The 25,450-nt window shown below is 35.7% G+C and overlaps 1 protein-coding gene across 3 annotated transcripts in view; it reads right to left on the bottom strand.

Annotated features, from left to right (window-relative positions):
* The window catches only part of VPS13A (vacuolar protein sorting 13 homolog A), a 226,192-nt gene that overhangs the window by 82,360 nt on the left and 118,382 nt on the right, over window positions 1-25,450 (bottom strand). For all 3 annotated transcript variants that reach the window (XM_045781058.2, XM_045781059.2, XM_045781060.2), the window contains exons 36-45: window positions 20,543-20,670; window positions 20,036-20,205; window positions 19,281-19,498; window positions 17,919-18,151; window positions 8,907-8,999; window positions 7,833-8,189; window positions 6,595-6,696; window positions 5,133-5,291; window positions 4,713-4,968; window positions 3,209-3,369 (exon numbers count right to left, since the gene is read on the bottom strand). In XM_045781058.2, coding sequence (XP_045637014.2) covers window positions 3,209-3,369; window positions 4,713-4,968; window positions 5,133-5,291; window positions 6,595-6,696; window positions 7,833-8,189; window positions 8,907-8,999; window positions 17,919-18,151; window positions 19,281-19,498; window positions 20,036-20,205; window positions 20,543-20,670 — 1,877 coding nt within the window. The remainder of the gene's footprint in view (window positions 1-3,208; window positions 3,370-4,712; window positions 4,969-5,132; window positions 5,292-6,594; window positions 6,697-7,832; window positions 8,190-8,906; window positions 9,000-17,918; window positions 18,152-19,280; window positions 19,499-20,035; window positions 20,206-20,542; window positions 20,671-25,450) is intronic.

Here is a 25,450-nt window from a genome sequence, read left to right as displayed (position 1 = left end):
CAACAATTTTCAAGACATGTCTCCTAAGGCAAGGGAAACAAAAGCAAAACTAAACTAGTGAGACTATGGCAAAATTAAAAACCTTCTCTACAGCAAAGGGAATAGTCAACAGAATTAAAAAACCTACTGAATGGGAGAAGATATTAGCAAATTACATATCCAGTAACGGGTTAGTATCTAAAATATACGAAGAACTTACACATATTAACACCAGAAAAAAACAAACAATCCAATGAAAAACTGGGCTAAAGAGATGAACAGATTACGAAGAAGACATACAGATGACTAACAGACACAGGAAAAGATGCTCAACATCACTAATCATCAGGGAAATGCTAATCAAAACCATTGAGATATTGCCTGACACCTCAGAATGGCTAAAATCAGAAACACAAAAAACAAGTGCTGGCCAGGATGTGGAGAAAAAAGAAACCTTCATGCACTATTTAGTGGGAATGCAAACTTATGTACCCACTGCGGAAAACAGTGTGGAGGTTCCTCAAAAAATGAAAAGTAGAATTACTGTATGATCCAGTAAATGCACTATTGTGTATTTACCCAAGAATACAAAAACACTAATGTTTATTGCAGCATTATTTACAATAGCCAAATTATGGAAGCAACTCAAATGTCCACCAATAGACGAATGGACAAAGAAGATGTGGTGTATACAAACAATGTAATATTATCCATAAAAAATAATGAAATCTTGCCATTTGCAATGACATGGATGGATCTACAGAGTATAATACTAAGTGAAGTAAGTCAGAGAAAGACAAATACCATATGATTCACTCTTACGTGGATTTAAGAAACAAAGAAAAAAAGACCAAAAAAAGAGATTCAAGTATAGAGAACAAACTGGTGGTTAACAAATGGGGGTGGGTGGTAGGATGGATGAAATACATGAAGGATAGTAAGAGTACACATATCACGATGAGCAATGAGTAACGTACAGAACTGCTGAATCATACACTGTACACCTGAATAACACTGTACTTAATTATGCTGGAATTTAAAAACTAATTTAAAAAATTAAAAATCAACTGTCATTGAATACAGCAATTACAAATCAATGTAACTCACTCACCACATTAATAAATTATTTTTTTAAATCCTTTCAATAAACAGAAAACCGTTTGACAAAATCCAGCAACCGTTTCTGATAAAAACTCAGTAAACTAGAAAAAGAAGGGAGCATTTTCAACCTAAGAAAGGTCATCTACAAAAAAACTACAAGTCAAAACATACTTAATGATGAAAGAGTGAATCCGTTAACTGCTAAGATTGAGAACAAGGCAAAAACACCTGGTTTCAGAACACCTATTCGTGTTGTATTGGAGGTTCTAGCCAGTGCAACAGTCAAGTAAAAGTAAAATAAAATAATACACATCCAGATTTGAAAGGAAAAGGTAAAAAATTTTATCTGCAGATATCAAAACTGTATCTATGAAAAAGCTACTAGAACAAATAAGTGCACCCAGTAAAGTTGCACAATACAGGTTAATATAAAACTCAGCTGTTATTCTACTAGCAATGAAAAATCAGAAATATGTAAAAATGCCAATTTAATCATAGTGTTGTAAGAAACACTGAATATCTGGGGCGCCTGGGTGGCACAGCGGTTGGGCATCTGCCTTCGGCTCAGGGCATGATCCCGGCGTTGTGGGATCGAGCCCCACATCAGGCTCTTCCGCTATGAACCTGCTTCTTCCTCTCCCACTGCCCTCTCTCGCTGGCTGTCTCTATCTCTGTCGAATAAATAAATAAAATCTTTAAAAAAAAAAAAACTGAATATCTAAGTCTAAAATTTAAATGCAAATAGAATGGACTTGGAAGAGCCAAAACAACTTTGAAAATGAACAAGGAAGTATTACCTGATTTCAAGACTCATGATAAAACAGTAATGAAGACAATGTGGTACTAGCATAAAGAGATCAATGAAACAGAAAAAGAGAGTTCTGAAATAAATCCACTTTGGGGGGGAGGGGACACAAAATGTCAAGGCAATTTAATGGGAAAAGGATAATGTTGGCTGGCACAACTGAATAGCCACATGGAAAAACATAAACCTCAACCCTTACCTTCATAGCATATATGAAACATTCATTCAAAATAGTATTTGGTATATCCATTTAATAGATACTAATCAACAACATGTAACTACACACAATATTAATACACAAAAGTTGATACATGTAAAATGACACTGAGTGAAAGAAGCCATACTCCTTTTTGTACTTCATTTACCTAAAATTCTATACTGTGCAACTAATATACAATAAGAACATGTAAGTGGCTATCTAAGAATGGAGTAGGAAGAGAGGGAACTTTCTGGGGTGATATGTTTAGCATGTACACTGTAATGAAGGTTTCACAGGTCTGTTTTTGTGTCCAAAATCATCAACTTTAAATATATGCAGTTTATTGTACATCAGTTTGACCTCAATAAAGACATAAATATTTTTCATATTTTCTAATTAAAATCAAAGGATATGCATTATACCACAAAGACCTAAAAACAAAATATTGATGAGGTATTTTAGAATAGTCCAAAAAGAGTTTATAGAAAGAGTCCTATAGGGGCGCCTGGGTGGCACAGTGGTTAAGCGTCTGCCTTAGGCTCAGGGCGTGATCCTGGCATTATGGGATCGAGCCCCACATCAGGCTCCTCCGCTATGAGCCTGCTTCTTCCTCTCCCACTCCCCCTGCTTGTGTTCCCTCTCTCGCTGGCTGTCTCTATCTCTGTCAAAAAAATAAATAAAATCTTTAAAAAAAAAAGGGGGGGGGGCGCCTGGGTGGCACAGCGGTTAAGCGTCTGCCTTCGGCTCAGGGCGTGATCCCGGCGATCTGGGATCGAGCCCCACATCAGGCTCTTCTGCTATGAGCCTGCTTCTTCCTCTCCCACTCCCCCTGCTTGTGTTCCCTCTCTCGCTGGTTGTCTCTATCTCTGTCGAATAAATAAATAAAATCTTGAAGAAAAAAAAAAAGAGTCCTATAAAAAGTTACAAGAAATATTAAACAAAATCCTACCACTGTTTATTCCAGAGTAGTATAATTACTGGTAATGATTCTTCTTTTTTATATTAATTGTATTTCTATTACAGTTTACATTCTTTTGGTAGTAATTAGCTTTCTTTTTTTTTTTTATTGACACACAAATATGTATAATATGACCCCACAAATAAAAAAAAAAATTATTTTGTACCTGCACTGGGGAGCGAATTGTTATCTTCTTACTTCCTTCCACTCCATCAACTTGACAAACAATAGATCTTTCAACTCCAGACACTCTGTGTCTTACTGTGTATAGTCGTCGACCCACTTTTGTTAAAGGGATTTTATCAGCAGTAGAGTGGTTAGCAGGTGCTAAATGGAATATATATGTTGGAAAGTTTTTATTATTAATCATATATTAATCTTAATTAGATGTTAAATGCTAGACATATCAGATAATTTCTTAAACTTGTAAATAACAGTCACTAAAGTTTTTAGACATAAGACTATAAAAAAAAGGGCTATTTCTTTGTATAATCTATACAAAGGGATATATTAAGAAGCCACAATACATTCCCAGGCATTCATCTAAAACCTTCAAAGCACTTAACAAAAAAAAATTTTTAATTAAAAAAAATTTTCATTCAGTAGTTTAACCTAAGTGCAATATATGTTTTGAAACTAACAAGAGAAATTATTATAAAATATAAGAACACTGATCTTTGGTTTGCTGTCTTAATAACCAGAGCCTAATACCTGCTGGCACTCACTGGCAATTACCAAAGTAGCTGCAAAATTTCAGTTTTTCATTATTCCAACAACCTGTGATACCTTATGGTTTCTAAGACCTGATTAAACAAAATTTTATACACATTTAATATACATATTGCATTTTATTGGGGGGTGTGAATTATTTATTTACATATACCCCTCCCCAAACTCCATCAAAATGTTAGTTCAAAAACAAGTCAGGTAAAATTGACGAGAGCAATTCACTGAGAATGCCGGCACAACACCTGAAACCTAGCCATTGCTAAGCAACATTTCCTGCCTAGGAGAAAGCACAAGGTATCAGTTTTAGCACCCCTCCCCTCTGTCTAGTAATCTTTCAAATTCCCTCCCTTCTAATTATTTAAATATCAGAGTATCAGAAAGGGATGTGGGTGAGGCTTTGGGACTAGGTAACTTCACAATGAATAAATATTATGACAATTAAGAATTTTTTACTTTCATTTCTCATGAAAACAAAACACTCCTGAGAATCACAAAGGACAAAAGAATAACCTTCCACCTCAACAGGCAGAAAATAAAAACCATTTACGAACCCAGAAACCAATGGAGTGTGCCATTTTCATGACTTCAAACTTTATTTTGAATTCACGTGGCTGTAAAACTAGGGGAATATTACTGAATTATACAAAATGTGGTTAAAACAACAAAAAGCTGAGTAAGGACAGGATCAAATCTTTCTCCTCCCAAAAATATGAAATGGTGAACTACCATGCCCTAGATAACGCAGTGGATAAAGTCACAATTTGGAATATAAAAATACAGTGACAACGAGCAACCAAAGCCCTGCAAAAGAAAAAGCAAAGTTCTTGACCTATTTGGAAGGAGATTTAAAAACCTGTAAGATACTACATACAAGTAAAATGCAATGAAAAAAATGTAACTTAAAAGAAATTAAAGCCCCAGGAAAATAATTTAACACTTACTGAGAAGAATGAAGAAGAGTTTACTGCTTAGGCTGGTCATTGCATTGAAATGATCATTGTCTTTAGTTCCCACATAGTCCATACTTAAACTCTCCGCATTTTTCAATACGTATGATTTTGCCAATGGAACGTTAAGTACGCTAAAAGAATCACTTGGTGAAACAGAGACAGTAAGTCCGAGAGAATTTAAAATCATAAATGGTGCTAGATCCCGTATGAAGCCAGTTGAAGCTCCAGTGGCAGCTTCTGTAAATGCCTAATAAGGAAGAGTTATTGTAAATAAAATGAAAACTAAATGACAATAACACTAAGGGATGTATGACAAATAAGTTAATAAAAAACTTTTTATTCAATTAAAAAAAAAAGGCTTAGGCTCAGACTAGTATACCAACACTTAAGTTTTCAAATTTCTTTTCTTACCTTGGCTAAATTATTTAACATTACAAGACCACATTTGGATAATGTAATGTTTAGTTGGTCTTTTGAATGGAAACTGATAACAGTTTTGTATTCTGGCACTTTATAATTTTCTTCTTCAGTATCTGACTCAACAATGGCCTTTTTTGCTTTCTTTTTCATCTAAAACGACACATAAATTACAGAAATATAAGGAAAATTTGTTCCTAGGAACACGTTATTCATTTTGCAAAGAAAAAACAAACTAGACAAATCCCAATAATAACATTAGAGACAACAATAAGTTTTATCAGTTCCACTGCCTTACTGGAATTGCTTGGATATCTGCCAGCTAAGGTCACACAGGACAGGGGCAATATTAGAGGAAAAAATACTTCTTATCCTCAGTGATACTAAAATGGCAAACACAATTCAAAAGGAAAAATAAACCCTAAACCTAAAATCACTAAATGCATGTAGCATTTGAATGAAAATTTAAAAGCACACACTTGATAGCTCATGGACATTCAGAACAAGAAAAATCATTTGGTTTATTAGTTAGGTTTATTGGCTATGGAATAAATAAAGAATAGAAACCAAGGGACTTAAAAAGTCCAAAAACAGTTGCAGAACAGTGCCACTAGAACCTACGACTCCGGAGCATCAACACCATCTACCAGTTTTTTACGATTCACAGATCCACTGCCCAGGTAGATTCTGACCTAAAAAACACCCAAGAAGTTTCTTTATCCAATCCTTTATCTGAAATATGTACGAAGTACGTGTAGTAATCTAATACAAAAAAGTTGGACAAGCAAGTAACCTTTGTTGTTATATTAACCGGCTTTCAACCACTGAAAATGTGTCTGCAGGTGACTGAATCATTATTTAGAGAGGAGACATGCTAGCAATTCTTCAGTTTCCAGCTCTGAAGCACAATTTCATCCATCTAAGGGTCCTGACTCTTATGATTACATAAATTTACAATCCATCTGAGAAACAAGTAACAGTATACTTTCTTCTGTATGTACACCCTTCTAAGGACAAAGGAAACTCAGGGTAGACAGCAACCGACAAGAAGATGCTAGAGGCATTTAACACGGTGGTTCTGAGCGGGGCTCTGCAGCCGGAACTGCAAGCCACCTCTTCCACTCTGAAGGTACTGCTTTAGGGAAGGCTCTAAAGCTCTCTTGTCTCAGTTCCTTTACATGTTAAAAACTCTGACTTCAAAGGGGTGCTGTAAGGGTTCAAGCAAAACTACATTACTTAAAACAGTGTCTAGAACACAATAAATGTTACACGATTACTTGCATTAGCATAGGAGGCACTGGTCTTGGGTCTGAAAATTACATTCACAGGCCACACAGGGAAGTACGCGGCAAGGCTCACAATGAGAAAACCTGAACTTTGTTATTAAAATTGAACTGTTTTGTGTGGTATGGACATTTACAGTTTTTGAAAAACAATTTTCAGACTTCAAATATACCTTGATTCCAAGATTCCACGGCCTAAAATCCTCAGTCTGATCAATTTCTAAGGGTTCCAGCAAAGGCTCCCATACACCAAACATTTCATTGTAATAATGCACCTAGAGAGAGAGAATTAAATTTTGAAATAAGACAGCCTTTCCTTTCTAAAAGGATCTTCCATGCTGTTTCCCACCACTATTTCCTTTGGCTCTGCTATTTCTTTATATGAAAACTGTTCTCTGAGACTTTCCTTAGTTCTTATACACACTCCCTCAGCACTTTTCTCACCTGGCTAACTTCATAGTCTAGTCTTCACAATTTAATCCAGATAAAACCCCCCTTTAAGCATTTTTCCTTGACTTCCAGACTGGGCTAAAAATCAAAAACTGTGTCCATTTATCATGTATTATTGAGGTTTTTAAACAGATCTGCCTATCTGCACTGATTTTTTGAAACCTCTTGATGATGAATTACAATTCAGTAAGTGCTTATTTACTTGAACTCTCAGAATCTCTTGGACATCCTAGACCATATCCTCTGCAAAATATACAGAATCTAGCCAGAATTTCAAAATCTGAAATCCAGTCAGTCAGTTCTACCTCTATTAGTGTATATTTCTGTATCAACACACAAATAATTTATCAGCTCACAAATTTTTGTATTTATTAATATAAATTAGTAGAATATCCAATTAGTTTCCACTACACATAAACTCATAAATTAAACCAAAATATTTTTGGGGATAATTCTATGTAGATAAATTCCGAAGCAAAATGTATGTTGGTTCAAAAGAAGTATCTTCCTTATAATTAAAGTACTCTCACAAAAATGTGAAAGATCTTTGTAGATACTCACTAAAGTTAATGCACTGTATAAAAGTATGAGGCATATCCTTCTAATTCTTTCTACTACTCTTTTAGAAGAGATTCAGAAATAGTCTATTATCCTTCTAAAGGAAAAAAGATATTCCATTCTTAAAAATAAGAATTCTGAATCTAATCAATACTTTATTAATGTATCATCTTTAAGTTGATAAAATCAATTGATATATCCAAGTTAAGTTTATGTTACAATAATATACACATAAAAACAACTATACCAAGGGCATAAATTTGTATACTTTCTTCCAAAAGTACCATGAGCCAACATTCATATTTACAATAAACTTAATTAAAATACTTACGTAAGATACCAAAAATACTCCATGTGTAGCATTATTTGTAATAAACTCCGGAAAAATACTGCATGTACTTACTTCTAGTTCAAGCTGACAGTAGAGATTTATCAAGGAACTCCAGTTTTTGCCTTCCCCTGAAAACCGTGATTTTGCCAAGAGCATAGGCACTGTTCTATGACCAATTCCAGCCTCAAGAACTATAAAAATAGAATCAATGTTCACTCTTATCATCTCTCCTTTGAGTATCAATTCAGTGGTGGGAGCTTTGTTTTCAACTTCATTTGGTTCTTCAAGAAACCACATTTTTAAATTCTTTGTATCCTTCTTTTCCCATAAATGTGCTGTAGAAGAAGTAGTTTCTTGGGGGATGGTATCCTTGGATGTATAAAGTGCTGATGTTATGGTAATCACAGTATTTATGATAACTGGTGAAACCTAAGGGGAAAAATTAAAACTAATAAAAAATCTACCCATACCACTTTCAAAAATTAGGTACTTCAAAAATATTAAATATATTTGTTGAAAGATCATGAAGCATTAATATTAAACTAATATCACTACCATCAAATAGTAGATACAGTTTATTGCCTATGAAAATTTTATAACTAATTTCAATTTTTAAAAAAGATGTATTTATTTATCTTGAGAGAGAAAGAGTGTGCACATGTGCACAAGTTGGGGAAAGGGCAGAGGGAGAGAGAGAATCTGGACCAGAGTCCCTGCTGAGTGCGAAGCCTGATGTGGCGCTCAATCCCATGACCCCAAGATCATGCATGACCTGAGTCGAAGAGTCGGATGTTCAATCGACTGAACCACCCAGGTGCCCCTAACTAATTTCAATTTCTAAAATATTAACCTGAATCTTACAGATATTAGATTGATCAAGTGTAAGTTCAAACATGTATATCATAGGAATGTTAGATGTTAACTACAGAAGAAGTCAAACACCAATAATAAATAACATTCAAATGTGTATTAAATAATACACTGTAATAATGTGTCACATAAAAATACTTTAAAAAACACAGCTGCTCTATTTTTTGCTTATTTAACAATTAAAGACTTGATATAATAATTGCTTATTTTTAGGTTTTACTACTTTTTTAAAAAGGTGCCCTAAAGATATGAATAACTGATTACATTTTAACTTACCTTTAGTGTGAGGGACTTTACTGATATATCAATCACTTGTGGATCTGTACCTATTTGAGTAGCTTGATAGAACAAGTCACAGGGCTGCAAAACCTAGGAGAGAAAAATTCAATACCACCAAATTAACATTGTTCTAAAAGTTTTATTTAAAGACATTCCTAGTAATTGTTACGTTAAATAAACAAGTAACTTTTAAAAAACACAAGTGACTCAATAACACAATTATCTTTTATACTTGTCTTTTCTAATAGAAAGTATTAACAATAATAGCAACAATATTAATAAAACATAGTTAAGTCAAGGAGCTTAAATATGCTTAAATACATGAAAACCCCATAAAGCTTGTATTATATATTTTATTTTACTTAATATAATACAATTTTCTCCATTATAAAGTTGAAACAAAATAATCTATACAGGAAAAGCTACAAAAGATGAGGAAAAAATTATAAATACATTAGATTTACTAAATAACTCTTAACATAACCATAAATTAACTTAAGTTTTCTCTAACTGTGGCAGAATTCTGCCCTCTAGCCCCTGAAAGAATCACGTTGCTCTCAAGCACAAAACATATTCACTCACCTCCTAAGGCTTCTAATAGCCTCATCCCATTATAGCCCAAAGTCTAAAATCTCATCATCTAAAATCTCAATCAGGCACAGGTGCTAATGAAGTAACTATGTGTAATCTATTAAGTACAGCTGCTGGGGCACAACTTCCCTTCTGTGGATCTGTGAAAGGAACGGAAGTTATCTGCTCCCATCCTCCCAATACAGAATGGCGGGGCAGACATAGGATAACAATTACAGACATTCCAGTTTAAAAGGGGGAAAATGGAAGGTAAAAAGAAGTCACTAGCCCAAAGTAACCTGAAATCCAGCCAGGTACAAGAGTTTCTTGATAAGGTTTCAAAGATTGTCTGTGGCTCTCACCTCTATCCTCTGAATCATCCTTCCTTTTCTAGAAAGGGTAGCACAGATTTGTAACCACACAGTTTTATCATCCTGCTTCCTGCCAGTAGAATTTTGGGGGTCCAAAGAGTCTCTCTTCATTTTCTACTCCTTGTCCCTCCCAGTCCATGCTGGCAGTGTTTCTGCTAAAATCACTTTCTCAAGAACCTTGAAGGCCTTCTGTAAATTTTACAAAGTTTTACTCCATTAGACAAAAGCAACACCCACCGATCTTTTTGAGATAATCATGGTCTCTCCTCCCGCTGCGACAGCTAAAGGATGACACCTTTATGATTCCTAGACTGCTCTCAGTGTGATGAGAAGATCTGTGAATCACATACTAGTCTCTTGAAAGGGCCCTCTGTGTGTCTGAACACTATGATTTTTTGACCTAAGATGTAGCAGAAGTTCATACAATCACACGGTCTTCTCTCTATGCTACACTTTTGGCAGCCATTTCTGACTTTTAGCATCTTCTGCCATTTGGAAAGCTAAGAAATATCAAATTCATAAAGTCCTGGTTCTCTGGTTCTTTTTGTTTAACTGTTCTTTCTCAATTCATCTCTCTGCTCTATCATTTTACTATAAACAATAAGAAATCAGACAACATTTTCAAATCCGGCAGCTTAGAAATCTCCTTAGCTATATATCCATGTTTGTCACTTATGAGTTCTGCTTTCCAAACAACTACAAGACACAGTTTTGCAAAGCTCTTTGTGACTACATTTCAGGCCATCCCTTTAATTTCCAATAACACGTCTTTTACCTTCCTTGTAGGCCCCCTTTGCAGCAGCATCAAAGACCATATTCTTACCAAGAGTCTATTCAACACAACTGAGGCTTTGTCTATCAATCTCCATAAAATTCCTCCAGATTCTGCATACTGCCCATTCCAAAGCTGCTCCCACGTTCGAAATAACTGCTACAAGAGCATCTTACTACTGCTACAAACCTCTGTATTTGTTTCCTATTACTGCATAACAAATTATTACAAACCTACTAACTTAAGACAAATTTATTATTTCCCTGTTTTCATGGGTCAAGAATCTTTCAGGTGTCAGCCACCTGGTTGTCCTCATCTGAAGGTCTGACTAGGGAAAGATCTTCTCCTGAGCTCCTTCAGGTTGTTGGTACAATTCATTTCTTTGTGGCCTGAAGACTGAGCTCTCCATTTGCTTGCTAGCTGTTGGCCAGAGACTGCTTTCTATTTCTACTAGTCATTCACAGGTTCTTGCCTTCTCCCCAGTTTGCTCCTTCAAGATCAGCAGGAAAGCATTTTGGTGTCTCACCATTTTAAAAATTAGGTTAGGCCCACCCAGAATCTTTGATTAACTCAAAGTTAACTAATTAGTGACTTAATTATATTTATTGATCCTGTACACATTCAAGAGAAGACTATATTGGGCACATGCAACAGGGAACAGAAATCTTGGGGGCCATCTATTAGAGTTCTGCTTATACTGACAATGAAGAATAAATCGGGGGGGGAAATGACATCCAAACCCATTCCCCAAAGAAATCACATTACAATCTACCAGTATTCTAATAACATTAGCAAGATCAACTGGTACATAACTTAAATATTCAGTATATCATTTCTTTAAACTTCAAGGACAGAAAATTATAACCACTTTACAATACATGATCCGAGATTTTCAACCTAAAATTTGTTATCTCTTCATCTTACAGAAGACAAAACCAAACCAACAAATAGTATCATACATATAAAAGTTTTTCTATAACCTGAAAACTTTTCATAGTAGCCCCTTCCCAAAATGAATACAAAGGTATATGTTGATCCTTACCCAATTCCTTTATTTTCAAGTCTAGTTATTGAAGATTAGAAATGTAGCTAGTCATTAACAGTAAATGTGTTTATGCCAAAACTACATTACAGTCAAGTTGTAACGAAGTCCATATAGATCGATTCAATGATGTAAAATCATTTCTTAAAATGGAACTGTTTTCCTATTATTATTAGTCTTCAACAGCAGCAATTGTGATTTCAATGCTATTTCTATCATTCTTTCTCCTTCCTACTCTCTCACCTAACTGCTCCCAGTCTTATGTGATTTTCACTACCCATGCATTCCTTTCCTGCAGCTACGCTTCCCCTTCAAAGAAGCAATCTTAGGCTATAGACAATATTTACAGAAACCTACAAGAGCTCACTATAAATTCCCCCCTTAGCTACTCTTACAGGAGAGTTAGTCTTCTATTATAGAATCCCCAAAGGTACTTTCAACAAAATACAGAAGAAATTAAAATAGTCTCCAATTTAGGGTATTTTACCCATAAATGTAAGGCTCATATGCCATGGGAAAAACTATTAATGTAATTTAAGAATACTAAAAATATTACACTTCTTTCAATAGATGGTAGTAAGCACTCAATAAAATTGCACATTTACTCATGATTAAGATTCTTTCAAAATTAGATAGGGAAAATTTCTCAACATACTAAAGGTTTTATATATAAATTCATAAGCAAATATTAAGATCATACTAATATGACCTAATGTGAATACAATGAGGATGAATCATTACTGGCATTCAATGAACAAACAATGTTACTTCTGCAGGTGATTTTTAGAAAATATAACATCATTAAAAAATATTGGTATAGGTAACAAGTTTAGGAAAATTATAGAATAAGATAAATTCATTTAAAAAGCTGACAGCCCAGGGGCACCTGGGTGGCTCAAGTGGTTAAGTGTCTGCCTTCGGCTCAGGTCATGATCCTGGTTTCCAGAGATCCAGCCTGGCACTGGGTTCTCTGCTCAGTGGGGAGTCTCCTCCCTCTGCCCCTCACCCAGTTCATGCTCTCTCTCTCTCTCAAATAAATAAATAAAATCTTTTAAAAAAACAAAAAGCTGACAGCCCAGCCATCAAAAAGAATGAAATATTGCCATTTACAAGGACATGGACGGAGCTACAAAGTACCATGCTAAGTGAAAGAAGTCAGGCAGAGAAAGACAAATACCATGATTTCACTCATTTAAGAATTTAAGAAACAAAACAGATGAACATAAGGGAAGGGAAAAAAGAGAGAAAGAGAGAGAGAGAAAGAGGCAAACCAAGAAACAGACTCTTAACTATAGAGAACAAACCTAAGGTTTCCGGAGCGGAGGGGGGGGGGCAGCGGGATGGGTTAAATAGGTGATGGGGATTAAGGAATGTACTTGTGATGAGCACTGGGTGTTGCGTGGAAGTGTTGAATCACCAATATTGTACACCTGAAACAATATTACACTGTACGTTAACTGGAATTTGAATAAAAACTTAAAAAAAAGGTGATAGCTACTTATTGTGATATAAAATGATTTAACTTATTAGGATTTAGGAATTTATTCAAAAATTATTATAAAACACTAATGAATGAAATAAGGTCAGACAGAAATAAATTTATACTGTACAGGAGGCAAAGATGAGAATATCCCATATGTTAAAATGGGTAGAAAAATTTGGTGCCATGTATCCTTTGAAAATTAAATAAATTCTCTTTTAAAAATGCATGTATACAACACTTTACATACATTTTTAAAAGTTTCATGAAGTTCTACTAAGCATCCATGGACCCCAATTAATATTAAATTAAGAAACTTTGTTTTAATATAAAATAAATACAATACCAATTAAAGTTGTACTAACTACAACTTATCAAAATGTATGTGGCCAAAACTGCTGGTTGGCCATAAACACTCTTCTCAAAATTCTCTATAATCACAGAAGTTTCCCTTAACACGTGGTTACTCAGCTAAAGATCTCCTTCTCTAGACTTCCATTTCCATCTATGAAGGAAGCAACTTGTAGCACAGTAATAATCCATCTACAAGTTGAAAGTGATGTTAAAAAAGTCTGCTTCGAAGTAGAAGCAAGCTACCAAGACAACCCTGCAAAGTCCCAAGGGTGGGGGCGGGGGGAGCAGGGAAGTTATCTCAAAACTTGGAAGTGATTTACCTTCAAGTTATTTGTCAAATTCTTTAGCTGTATACTAAGCAGAAGGCTATCGCTAGGTTAGCAATTTCAAAATGGTCAGCAGAATGGGACCAAGAAGAAAAAAATCAATTTCTTTGAACAAGCAGATTAAGTTACATCCTAGGAATAGCTCAGCAACAAGATGGAAAGAAAGAATCTTTTAAATGTAGTTAAACCATGCTTCAGCTACTTCTCTGGGGGGGGGGGGTACCTCTTGTTACAGCAGCCTAACTAATATCCTAATACAGAATTTCACACCTAGAAGTTGGCACCACTGTAATAAAGTCAAATATCTGACTGATTTAGCAACTGAATGGACATGGGATATTTTAAAATGAGAGAGGACATCAACTACTTCCATTCTGACCTCTATCTGTACTTTCTAAATGATTTTTTTCTTTCCATCTTATTTCTTAACTCAGGCAAAAGACCGTGGGGGCAAAGCATTCCCTGATGGCAACTGAAACTACCCCTGCATGCAGAGATGACTGTCCTGAGCCAGCAAGACCCCATGTGACTGACCCCAAGAAAATGGTCCACCTGACCTTTACTGCCCACCTGCATGGACCCACCGACCTCTGTCCCAGTTTTTCCTTCTATAAACCTGGAAAAATTTTTGGCACCTTGGAGACAATCTTTGAGATACTGGCCCACTGTCTTCTTGGTATCGGCCTCACTGAAATAAATTCCTTCCTTGTTTCACAGCCACTCATGTCTCTGCCTTTGGATTTTGCAAGTGGCCAGTGGTCAAATGTTGTCTGTTTGGAACCCCAGCCAGACAATGTACTTTAGAAAAAAGCCTACTGCCAGACAGGTTTGGAATACTTAAAATGTTGCTATTTATTAGCTCCTTCATTCTGCTGTTTGCAAAGCCCTATAAGAGAAAGGAAAATACTGAGGAGACTCAGGCTCTAAAGAGGAGCCTCAGCAAGAGATAAGACTGCGGCTCCTACACTTTCTCTGGCAATTTTTGTTAAAATCAAACATGGGAACCAGCCCATGACAAAAACAACAACAACAATTAGAGTACAGATGGTGCCTGTCCCCCTCGCTCAATCCTATTACTAAAGTAGTCTTTACTAAATGAGGATGAAGGCAAAATCAGTATGAAGATTAGTAAATAAAACAGGAGTTTTCTAGAATAAATGAATGAATGCATTCTTTGGTTATGGTTGCTTACACCTGAACTACCTAGAACTAAACTAAATGTTCAAGGAATGAAAAACTGCCAAAGAGGGGCGCCTGGGTGGCGCAGTCGTTAAGCGTCTGCCTTCGGCTCAGGGCATGATCCCAGCGTTCTGGGATCGAGCCCCACGTCAGGCTTCTCCGCTGGGAGCCTGCTTCTTCCTCTCCCACTCCCCCTACTTGTGTTCCTCTCTCGCTGGCTGTCTCTATCTCTCTCAAATAAATAAATAAAATCTTAAAAAAAAAAAAAGAAAGAAAGAAAAACTGCCAAAGAAACCATTATCAGCCATGCAAAAGCCTTCTGTTAATTCAACTGCTAGAGCAATCTCCAAGTAACCAACTCAGTAGGAAGTGAGCTGTGGAAACAGTGCAGCTCCCGAAAAGAGACAACAGCCACTTCAGATGGGTCTACAGAGAATAATGGCTAAAAAAAAAATCTTTTAGAGGGGAAAGCTGGGGCCACCTGAGAAAATGACCATGTTTTTCCATGGGAGTGAAAATGGAAGATTCCAACATGGGCTCTCCCAGGAACTTGACTCCATTGCAAGAGCTGCAAGTTTTCACATTTCTGCTCACAAGATGTGACACTCGTTACGGATAAGTGACTACCAAGTGCTCCTCATTCTTATTTTTCTGAATGGGTTTTTAAATTGCAGTTATCCTGTCCTTATACCACCATTATATAGTGGTTGTGTGTGTCGGTGATGGAGTATTTGTCTGCTGAAAAGCCGTGGCTTGTCTATTAGTTAATAGAACATCAAATAAGAGAAGTCACAGCAGACTGAACTAAGAAAATCACCTCAAGATCCTGGACTTTGAGACTGTATCCCTTAAGGAAGAGATGAACATGTTCTATGTCTGAGAAAACACAAATATGAATTATTTGTGTGGACAAAGAAGAAACCTCTGAGTGAACCAATAGGTCAGGACCTCTAATCGTTACCTGATTATCTCCTTCTAGAGAGCAAAATGGAGTCTCTCAAGTCAAGCAGGAGCCTGTGTCGAGCAAAGACGCAAGCAGTTAAGGTACCGCAGCTAGGAGATATGGCTGGGACCAGTGTCAGCTGACACCTCAGAACTGATAAGGAGCAGAACCAGAGACCCAAAACTGATTAAATCCCTTTAAAAAGGAAAGGATTTGGGGAGTAAACTGTCAGACTCTTCAGACCTGACCCTTCTGTCTGACCACTTAAAAAAGGCAATTGCCACCGAAGGCTCTGCCTGATTGATCTCCGAACAGAACAAAGAGCCTTCCCTGATTGAACATCAGAAGCAGTAAATGCTGAGAGCTGACCCAGACCATACCGTGGCCTTATCTCAGCTGCGCGTCCCCAGACTGCCTTCTCGTTTGGTTCATTAACTTCTGTTATCTTGTTTGTTGTGTGATTTGTCTTATGTCCTGTTTTGTGTGCTGTAAGAAGCCAAGTTTAATCATATGGTGAACTGTCGTTGAGTTTGGAATCCTGAACCTGCTTTATAATTGTGATTTAACTTTGCTTTATGATTGAATAAAGCTGACACTGTGGAAAGACCCAAGTCCTGGGTGCGCCTTCGTAGCATCCTCAGGACACTCCTTTTCTATAGAAATACAAGTTTTACCTGAGCACAAGGTAGCTCGGAAAAAAAGACCACATTCCCCAATCCTTTGTGAAGATAAGTGTGGTCATACAGCTAAGTTCAAGTTGTTAAAACCACAGGATCAAGATGGAGTCACGTATGCCAGCCTAAGTCACTAAACTTAATACCTAACCTAATTGCAGTTTCAATGTCCCCTGAGAAATGCAGTCTTAGGAAACTTTTGGCCTGCACATGGACCCTTCTCCATCCCCAAAAGGAAGATAAATTAATCCACCAAGAAGACTCCCTCTTTTCCCTCTAAGGGAACATGGCCTTGTCTGAGACAATCCTTTCTTTTGCTAATAACTTCCTCGCCCCACCCTCCTTCCTATAAAGGATCTTCATTTTATATAACCCCTATATGCATCCTAGCTGGGATGCAGCCAAATGCATGAAATTCTTAATAAAGTCAATTGGATCTTCAAATCTACTTGGTCGGATTTTGTCTTTTCACAAAGCCAAACAGATATAAATAGAAGAACTATATGTAAAACTTCTAAATTATAACCTAAAAGAGAATCTGTATCCCCTCCATTTTTATTTCCTCTTTTCTTAGTGGTGAGCCCGCAGCCTTGCAAACTAGGAAAATAAACTCTCTTGTATCCTAATATATATGTATTTACTTTAACAAAATTATAGCTTATATTTCTATGTTGATGGTATTTATGCTGCTATTACATTTATGCTTCTACTACTCCTTGCAGAAGTCTACACATTTTATAAGTGTTCCATATGAGCAGAAGTAATAGGCAGTTGAAAAAGATGTGTATGTCTTTGAAGAAATAAACTAATCAGTTATGAAGAGGTAGAAGGCCAAGAGGCTACCAGAGAGTAAAACACAAATGTGATGTTTATCAAAGCAAATGTCTGAATGTTCAAATAAGTTATATGTAGAAAAGAAAAAACATACCTGAGCAAAAATGTCGAGATAGGTGGAAAAGATTAAAAATAATAAAACTGAAACAACCAAGCAAACAACTGGTGGAAAGTCTCAAAGGCCTCAGAGGAACTGACGTGGTCAGAAAGCCACAGTGCGGTCTTTGAGAAGTGTCCAGATGAAAACATCTTAGACTATTCCCACAAATACATACAACACTGAGGAGCAACTGGAGAAAGAAAAGACGTGCAAAGCCGGTATAATGATAATCTAGACTAGGCGCTCGGAGAAGAAAGTTATTTTACGGAGAAAGGCTGGAAAGTATGTAGGTCGTTTTCTAAAGTAGTATATACCAAATTCAAAATAGTTTACAATTAAGCAGATAATGAAAAAGTAAACTCACAGTAGTGATTTTGCCTTTTCTCTTGACTGGAAGAAATGGGCATGCTCTCACTTGAAGGTCTTTAATGGCAGCAGTCATTGTATTGTTCTCAAGGTCACCTTTCCAGCAAATTTCACATTGTGTTGTAATGACTAAGGCAGGAGCATCACTTCTTGTCATATCAGCCACAAACACAATTTCAGGATTTTTAATAATAATATTAACTTCCCACTTCTCTGATTCCTGTACAGGTACTAAATAGAACAAAAATAAGTTCACATTTTAAAATATTTATAAATCTTTGTTATACATATTATTTATGAATAATTATTTGAGAGAAAATGTTTTTTCATTCCAAGCAAAAAAAAAATAAAAGAATCTTAGATCCCAAAGGAATCTACTGCAATTCTCTTAGGTTAAGAATTCAAGATTCTGTAGGGGCGCCTGGGTGGCTCTGTCTTTAAGCGTCTGCCTTCGGCTCAGGGCATGATCCCAGCGTTACGGGATCGAGCCCCACATCAGGCTCCTCTGCTATGAGCCTGTTTCTTCCTCTCCCACTCCCCCTGCTTGTGTTCCCTCTCTCACTGGCTGTCTCTATCTCTGTCGAATAAATAAATAAAATCTTGAAAAAAAAAAAAAAGAATTCAAGATTCTGTAAGTCTTCAGAACATTTAAAAATGTGGGGAAAAAAACCCTTTAATGGTAGAGCTGGTAACTAACCCAGTTTCCAACTCTCAACTTGATACTACTTCTGCTCTACCACAACGAACGAAATACGTAAAAGATAGTGGAGAGCTATAAAGATAACAAAAATAAAAGAGAACTTTAAGTTATAATATTATCTTTAATTATGAAAAGTAATGTTTTTTTTTTTTTTAAGATTTTATTTATTCATTCGACAGAGATAGAGACAGCCAGCGAGAGAGGGAACACAAGCAGGGGGAGTGGGAGAGGAAGAAGCAGGCTCCTAGCAGAAGAGCCTGATGTGGGGCTCGATCCCATAACGCGGGGATCAGGCCCTGAGCCGAAGGCAGATGCTTAACCGCTGTGCCACCCAGGCGCCCTGAAAAGGAATGGTTGATTCGTTATTCTCCCTACTTGTTTTTGTCAAAAAAATTCTTTGAAATTGCTGCCTGTAGGGAAGTATATTTGCTTATTCTAATACAGATCTCATAATTTGTGAACCCAATACACATTTACATCCTTAAAAATATGCAAATTGCACATTCTACCAGAAAGCACACTTAAGTTTTCCTCTTACCTCTGAAAAATATTTTAATTGAGTAATTCACTTAACCTCATCATCTAGAAAGGTCATCAATGGTGAGCACTACTGTAGCACTTCAGTAATACAGATATGAAATATTTTAGCTAATAACTAACCTTCTTCCTTAGCAGTCCATGTTTGAACACTGGTTTCTACAGCACTGCCTGTGCTGTAGGCCTCAAGAAAGACATTTGCAACTGTCAGCAGAAATTCCACACTTGCACAAATATACATTTCTTGAAGGACTAAATCAGTCACCCAACCATCTCTGACTCTTCTATACTTTACATCCATCATGTCCTTTTTGTCAAAACCAACTGTCAGCCCTATCATTCTGAAAAACACAATAACAATTCCTATGAGTATCTTACAAATAACCAAACAAACCAATAAAAGGCAAAAGACCTCTTATCCATCTTACTAACAGCAAAGCAGCATTCTGAAGTTATTTCTCCTAGGAAGATCACAAAGTAGTCCAAATAACAAACTTAGAAACTTCTGGAGCACAACTGTCTCATAAACTAGGAAGTACATTTATAAGAAATTAGAATCTCAGCGTATTGGTCTTAATTTTTCATGTTTTCATGTTTATAACTTGCAGAGATCAATAATAATTTAGATAATAGAGATTAATTAAAAAATCCAATGTAACTGCACTGATTATTTCTACTTAACCAATCCATTGAGCACACAGTAAGAACAGCACATAACTAAACCAGGACATTTTAAATGCTGACTGAGAACCATAACTCCATTAAATTGAAGCTCTGAAAACCTTGGGATGTACCCAGAAAACAAACATGCAACATTGGGAATATGTTTTACAAATATTATCAACCACTTCTCAAGTAAAAAGTAAGAACACTATTACCTAGGAGTTGCCTTCTTGACATGAGGCCTTTTATCATCTAAAATACAGTTTTTTAATGAGAAGGAAGAAAATATTGAGTCATCTGTATACATTTTTGCAGTGCTTATGATATTCTCCAACTTAAACTCAGCAAGTTTCAGAGAAGGATCACGAACATCTGTAAAGGAAGTCTATGGAAGAGGAAATTAATACAAATTTTACACAAAAACAAAGTCTAATACATATTTTAAGATACGAACTACCAACTTCTCTATCTCCATAGGGCCTGCTAACGAAAGGCCAAAAAAAACTTAATTTAAAAATTTATTTTTTACATCGCTGCCTACAGGAAAGATAACTTAAAAGGACAATGGTTAAATTTATTATTAAAGGGAAATGATCAGTAACATTTTTCAGAGGAAAACAGACTTCAAAATACATATGAAATATTAACAACAGTTACTTTAATAATAAGCATTCACGTATATAATTTTCATCAAGTGAAAAAATATTTTCTTCCCAACTCACCTGTTCAGGACCTGGACTGTACAGTACCATGGTGAGATAGTCGGTTCTGAAGCTCATATTCAGTGTTGTCTTAACTTGAGAGGCCTGGGAGTGTATTTCTACCACAGCAGCAGTCACTACAGTTGTTCCTTGGAAAAGTTAAATTATTGGATAAGAAAGTCAAGAAAGGTAGAAGTCATTAAAATAGGTTTTAAATAGGTTTAACAGAATTTTCAATTAAATATGTAGAATAATGTTAAGAAAATAATAAAGATTAGAAAATTCAAAAGTTGAACTTAGTAACTCCTGGCTTAGGATTCTTTCTGTGATAGTTCAGGAATATTAATTAAACACTTGGTGCCTCCGTTTCCATTTCTGTAAGGTGAGAATAACAAAACTAACCACCGGGTTTGTTTTGGGGATTAAGTAAAAGGGCATGTACTTATTAGACTACCTGGCACACAGTTTAATATTCAAATTTTACTTTAAAAATTAAAACCAAACAAGACATTTTAGATATTTTCAACAACTGTTCCACTAAAAAGAAGGATCCAAAATTCATTCTTGTCTGCATTCTATATTTTGAGTCAAGGCATTATATGTACATGGAATATATTAAATGGACTTTTCATTAAAACATAGCAATTGCTAAGTCTTAGCAATTGTCAACAGATTTTCAACTGTAGCAATTGCTACCCAACTCCAGAGACCAGTGCCACCACACCAGGTAACTCATTTTTAATTTAGGTAAAATTTACGTCAGTGAAATATGTAGATCTTAGCTGAACAATTTAATGAGATTTTGTACATCCATGCTACTAGCACTCCCATTAAGATACTGAATATTTACATCACTCCAGAAAGTTCTCTCATACCCTTTTCCAGCTCTTCCCCAACCTCCCTACCATTCTAATTTTAATCACAAAGGTTAGTTTTGTTTGTTCTTAAATTCTGTATAGAGTAACATTTAGAGTAAAACCTCTTTCATGTTTGGCTTCCTTCAGTTAACATGTTTCTGACATTCACCCACGTTGTCACATGTATCAGTAGTTCACGCTTTCTTACGCAGTCTATGAAAACACACAATTTACCCATTCTAGGACTGATGACCATGTGGGTTGTTTCCAGATTTAAGCGATTACAAATAAATCTGCTACAAATACTCCTAAGTCATTTAGTGTATATATACACCTATTTTGGAGTGGGGTAGGTGAAATACTTGGATCTGGAATTTTGTCACAGGGTAGATATATGTTGTTAATTGCCCAACTCTAAGTAGTTACACTATTTCATGTTCCCAACAGTATTATGTGAGTCTCAGTTGTTTCATACTCTCATCAACGCTTGGAGCTGTTAGTCTTAAAATCTGACTCATCTGGTAACGTGAAGTTTTCCTGAAATATAACTATGTTAGCATATTTTCATCTGCTTACTTTACATTTATCAACCTTTCCCAAGTATTCAACTAATCTGGTAATTATGTTATTTTTTTTAAGTTACTAATTTCCAGGAGTTTTCAGGTATTCCAGATATGAAAACAATGTCAGATACACATATCATGAATATGTACCCCAGACTGAGGCCTCACTTTTCAGTCTTGATACCAACTCTTGATAAGGAGAAGCTAAAAATGTTTATGAAGTTTACTTTATAAAGTTTTTATGATTAGCATTTTATCAACCTAAGAAATCTTTGGCAATCCCATGATCATGAAGATACTCTTCTATGGTTTCTTCTAGAAGCTTAGAAGTTTTAGCTTTCAAATATATGTCTTTCATCCATCTTAAATTAATTTCTGTGTATGGCATGAAGGGACAAAGTTCAATTTTCCTGTTAAAAGGTTTATCCTTTCCCTATTGACTAGTATCTGTTGAAAATCTGTTGACTCTACTTGTGTGTTTTCTCGGACTCTTCTGTTTTACAAATCTGTCTATGCTAACTTTCGATTTACTGCAAAAAAAATTTTTTTTTTTATTTGACAGAGAGAGAACACAAGCAGGGGGGAGTGGGAGACGAAGAAGCAGGCTCCCACTGGAGCAGGGAGCCCGATGTGGGGCTCGATCCCAAGACTCTGGGATCACGCCCTGAGCCGAAGGCAGACGCTTAACGACTGAGCCACCCAGGCGCCCCAGATTTACTGCAAATTTTCAACCAGATAGTATAAATCTTTGTCTTTCACAATATTTTTTTTGCCCTTTGTTTGTTTTTTTTTTTTTTTCTGGCTATCTAGTCAAGGGCATTTTTACTTCTTTCTACCCTTTAGATCTATTAATCCTTCTCCCAGCCTTATTACTCTGTCCATGACTATCAGTCAACCTGGTGTGATGATTGTGGACACTTCTGACTTGTGTCCACTTTAGGGGGAAAACTTAACACTTCAGCATTAAGTATGCCTTTTAGATATTTCTAATTTTCACCATAAATAGGTACAGAATTTTGTCAAATGCTTTTTCTGCATCTATTGAAATATGATTTTTTTCCTCTTTGTTAATTTGGTGAATTATATTGATTTTTGACTGTTAAACCAACTTCGCATTTTGGGATAAATCTCACCTGCCAAGATGAAATATCCTATATCCTTATTGCTGGATTCAGTACACTAATATGTTGTTAAGAATTTCCATATCTGTGTTCATGAAGGATATTGATGTATAATTCTTTTTTTGAAAAGACTTTTTCTTTTCTTTTTTACCAGGATAATGCTTGCTTTAGAAAATGGCCAAGGAAGTGCTTCCCCTTCCTTTATTTTCCAGAAGAGTTTGTGTAACACTGGCATTATTTTGAACTTCAATATTTAACAGAATTTATCATTGAAATTCAATTCCTTTAACAGATACAGGGCTACTCAGACTCATTTCTTATGTCAGTTTTGGCGACTTAGTGCTTTCCCGGAAATTTGTCCATTTCAAACAAGTTGTGGAATTCTTTCTCACAAAATTATTCATAATAGTCCCTTATTGTCCTGATAGCAATCTGCAATATCTATTTAATTCTGATACTGATAATCTGTTCTCTCTTTGTCCTAATTTATCAATTTTATTAATTTTTTCCAAAGAAAACAATCTCTGACTTTGCTAATTTTCTCCATTGTATATCCATTTCTCTTCCATTGACTTCTATTCTTATCTGTATTACTACTTCCTTTTAATTTACTTTGGATTTAATTTGCTCTTCCTTTTCTTTCTCCAGGCAAAAGATTTAATCTTTTAAACTCTTTTTCTTTCCTCATCAAATCCCCTACAGCTAAAAGTTTCTTTCAGCACTGCTTTAGTTACATCTCACAAATTTTTATTAGATTTTATGTTCATTACTTTTCAGTTTAAATAATTTTATTTCCCTTGCCTTTTTTGACCCACAGGTTATTTAAAAATTGTTTGATATCCAAGCATTTCAAGCTTTTTTGACGTCCTATTGCTGCTATAGATTTCTAGTTTAATTCCATATGACCAGAAAACTTCATGGCCCCCCAGAATGGTTTATCCTTGTGAACATTCCAAGAGCCCTTTAAAAAACAAATACATTCTGCAATTATTGAGTGTAGTATTATACTAATGTCAGGTAGGTCAGTTTGTTAACAGTGTTCAACTGTTCTATATTTTGACTTTTTTTGTCTATATTCTATCAATTACTAAGAGTGGTATGCTAAATCCACAACTGATTGTGCATGTGTATTTCTGCCTTTAGTTCTGTCCATTTTTGCTGCATGTTTTGAAGCTCTGTTATTAGTTACAATACATTTAAAGTTGTTGGATCTTTTTTGCGAATTCGTCCCTTTATCATTGTTATAAAATACAAACTTGTAAAGAAACATTTCTGAGACAATCAGGAGAAAATGAAGCCTACCAGGATATTTTCATGGTCTACAGCAAGTACAGCTAATTTTTTAGGGGTGATAATGTTACTATGACTACATTTAAAAAGTAAATGGGGCGCCTGGGTGGCTTAGTCCGTTAAGTATCTGCCTTTGGCTCAGGTCATGATCCCGGAGTCCTGGGATTGAGCCCTGTGCTGGGTTCCCGGCTCAGCGGGGAGTCTGTGTTGCCCTCTGCCTTTCATCCCACTCGTGCTCTCTCTTGCTCACTCTCTCTCAAGTAAATAAAATCTTAAAAAATAAAACCAATAAAAAGTAAAGTTCTTACTGCTTAAATACCAACTAAAGGTATAACATCTGAGATTTGCTTTAAAATCATCTAGTGGGGTGGGGGAAGAAAATGCAGAGTTAAAGCTATAATAAAGGCAGCCACATGCCACCAGCTGCTGAAACTGTGTTGACGGGTACGTGTGGATTCATTACCTTAGTCCTTCCACTTTGGTGTATGCGAAAATTTAAAGACAATTATTAAAACAGTAATGTATTTAAATGTCTTTTTTTCATTTCATTTTAGACATATTTTAGTTATGTCTTCGTCTCTATGTTAACATGGTTAATAACATTTACATTCTTATTTACACAGTAAGTCTTCCATGTGTTAACTGTAACTATGTGGTAATTTTCAATGAAGAGAATTAAGTTTATTATAACATTTTTCTCTGCTGCTACATCACAACTAGTCCATCTCTCAAAAAAGAAGAGAGAATCTCTTCTAATAGTGGCTCAAAACTTGTAAAACTTAATCCACTTCACTTCTAGACTAGACTGATATGGTAGAGATTTCTCCCTTCCTAGGAACCAAAAACATGTCATCTTTTCCATATCACTTTTGTAATGTAGTTAATTTCTCATTCTACCTATTATATGAAATTTACCCTATTTTTCTTTTTAAAGACATTCTTGTACTTGTGAAATTTTTCTCACTGCATTCTGAATTCCTCTGTAATGAAACAAAGGACTTTCTAAGCCAATAAAACAAAATTTTGGGATTCCTTTTCAGTGCACTTCTTAGTAGGCTCATTGTTTTTGGATCCCATGTTTTCCTTTTTTCCTGGATT

The sequence above is a fragment of the Ursus americanus genome, chromosome 34 (genome assembly GCF_024610735.1).
Source record: "Ursus americanus isolate L20-20 chromosome 34, mUrsAme1.1.p, whole genome shotgun sequence".
In the NCBI taxonomy this organism is placed as follows: Eukaryota; Metazoa; Chordata; class Mammalia; order Carnivora; family Ursidae; genus Ursus; species Ursus americanus.
Note: the sequence above shows the minus strand (reverse complement) of the source record. Positions and strands in the feature narration are given on the sequence as shown.